Genomic DNA, 2,500 nt, shown 5'->3' with positions numbered 1-2,500 from the left:
GCCACTGCTTCCCACGCGAGTGCTGTGGACGCTGGGTTTTTCTACTTTTACTACAGTGACTGTGCTAAGAAGATACAGTATAAATTCTCAGCCCTAGTTTTTTTACTTAAAGAAAGTTGTATGGTACAAGTAGCAGCTGATTAAAATGACTTCAATATTTGACTGGTACTTTACTTTACAGGGTCTGGGATCATGAAAGGCGGGATATGAACCAAGAACATAGAACCGGATCAAACACCGGCGCACTATTGATGCTATCAATTCACCACTCATTTTGATGATCAGATTCTATTGCTTAGCTGTATCGAAGGATGGCTATCTATAAAATATCATCAATAACAGCAACTTTTTTTCTTTTAATTATTCCTGTGCTATAAAACAAGTAACAACATTTAAGAGCTCTTAAATGATTTTATCTTAATATTATTCTAAAGAGGTGGGGAAATATTTATGGAATAAAGAAGATGAAACACTGAAATATGAATGTATCTTAATGTATAAGCACTGTTTAATATTGCTTTGTTCTTAATAAGTTCAAGCCAATTTGCTAGAACAGGCATGACCATTTCGTGACCATTTCGTCATCGTTTTTAGACACAAGGGCTGGGGGTTACATTATTAATTCCTTTCTAAAGATAGTAGGATGTGATAAACGATTATTTTGCTGCTATTTCTTGCAGATCGAGTGACCATATTGAGGCCATTTCACTGGAATGTTACTGAATTTTAGCCTCAGGCCAATCCTGATTGTGTAAATCTATTATCAAAAGCATACCAGCCATAAACATCCTACCTTCATAAAAGCATGCCTATGACTACATAAACCAATGTGTCCTTTCCTTTTTCAAGATAGTAGCGTGTGAACAGAGGGAGACTTGGATGGTCTTATTAGATCGAGCGGTCACATATATGCTCTTTCTCATTGGTATATTTTTGTGTAGTATAATATAGTTAAGCGCAATACCTTGTAATGTAGTATTTGTTGTAAGATGGTGAATTGGTAAAGTCGTTAGAGTATTCATTCTGATTCTCTTCTCTCTGAGTTCAAATCTCGCTGAAGGTCAGCTTTGCTATTTATCCATTCCGCTCGATAAATAAAATACAAATGTAAAGCGATGGATACGTAGAATTGTTAGAAAGCTGGCCGAATGAAAAGCAAAGTTGACATCGGTAGTGTTTCACTGAAAATGTAAAAAGCCGAGCGAAAGGCACTAAACATTTAGACTGACGCTATAACGATTCTGCCAGCCGCTTCTAATTTAGGCCCAAGGCCAGCCATTTTCAGGAAAGAGAATCGATACTACCGACTCCACTACTTAATTAGTGTTATACTTTATCGATCCTGGGAGATTGAAATTTGTCTTAGCGGCTGGTCTAGCGATTTTGTCAGTTCAATACCTTAATAACAATAATAATGATAATGATTCTTTCCAAAATCAATCCAGAATATTGGATTGATTCCCGGAGGAATGCTACGCTGTGATCTAAACTCAGTAGACATGGAGAAAACTAAATACTGCAATGCTACAAAGCATTTTCTTTTGTTCAGCATATCGCCATGTTTGGCAAAAAACTTATTGAATTTCTTTATAATAAAATTAACCGAATATCATTTTATATATTACAGGCAAACCGCTTCCTACCTTACCAAAGGCATATTCAATTCGGCTTGAAGTTAACGAAATTACAAACAACAGGACAGTTGAAATACACGCCCATGTGGATGATCGCATAGAGAAAGTAGCTGTGAAAGTAACTTCCGAATTATCGTCGACCTTCAGTATTTTTGACTTCAATATCAGCCAACTCATTATTACAGAATCTGTGAAGGGTATGCATTCTTTCTATAATACTAACCTAATTGCTTTCATAATGTCTAAGACATTCAAACTGTTAAAATCTTACTCAACTCTGAAATATTAAGGAGTATTATATATATATATAGATATATATATATATATATATATATATATATATATATATATATATATATATATTATATATATATAATATATATATATATATATATATATATATATATATATGTCGTTGGTTCAGGGAAAAAAATCAAGGTGAAAATGCTAAAATAATTTTATAAAAAACATTTCAGTACCGGTTTCAGTTATTGAGACTTTTTCAACTGTAAGTATGGTAAACAATTGAATTTGGGAAAAATTAAAAGAAAATTATTTTTTAAAGAATATTTGCATAGTATTCAAGTACAAGGGACATTTTCCTTGTTTTTGCCTGTCTCTGTCTCTCTTGTTTACTCTTGTGGGTTCGATGTCGTTTATATATTACAGGTAAACCGCAACCTAACTTACCAGAGGAATATTCATTTCGGCTTTAAGTTAACGAAATTTCAAACAACGACCTCGAACCCACAAGAATAAACAAGACAAAGAGAGACAGGCAGAAACAAGGAAAATGTCCCTTGTATTTGAATACTATGCAAATATTCTTTTTAAAAATTTTTCTTTTAGTTTTTCCAAAATCTAAT

At 33.3% G+C, this 2,500-nt stretch overlaps 1 protein-coding gene across 2 annotated transcripts in view; it reads left to right on the top strand.

Moving 5' to 3' along the window:
- Window positions 1–2,500, top strand: part of LOC115216715 — a 45,115-nt gene that overhangs the window by 15,087 nt on the left and 27,528 nt on the right. The window contains exon 3 of one of the 2 annotated variants that reach the window (XM_036506664.1): window positions 1,625–1,831. In XM_036506664.1, the coding sequence (XP_036362557.1) occupies window positions 1,625–1,831 (207 nt within the window). The remainder of the gene's footprint in view (window positions 1–1,624; window positions 1,832–2,500) is intronic. The other variant, XM_029786253.2, reaches the window with a different exon arrangement.

Source organism: Octopus sinensis, linkage group LG10, assembly GCF_006345805.1.
Source record: "Octopus sinensis linkage group LG10, ASM634580v1, whole genome shotgun sequence".
Lineage (NCBI taxonomy): Eukaryota > Metazoa > Mollusca > Cephalopoda > Octopoda > Octopodidae > Octopus > Octopus sinensis.
This window is presented reverse-complemented; position numbering and strand designations above follow the sequence as displayed.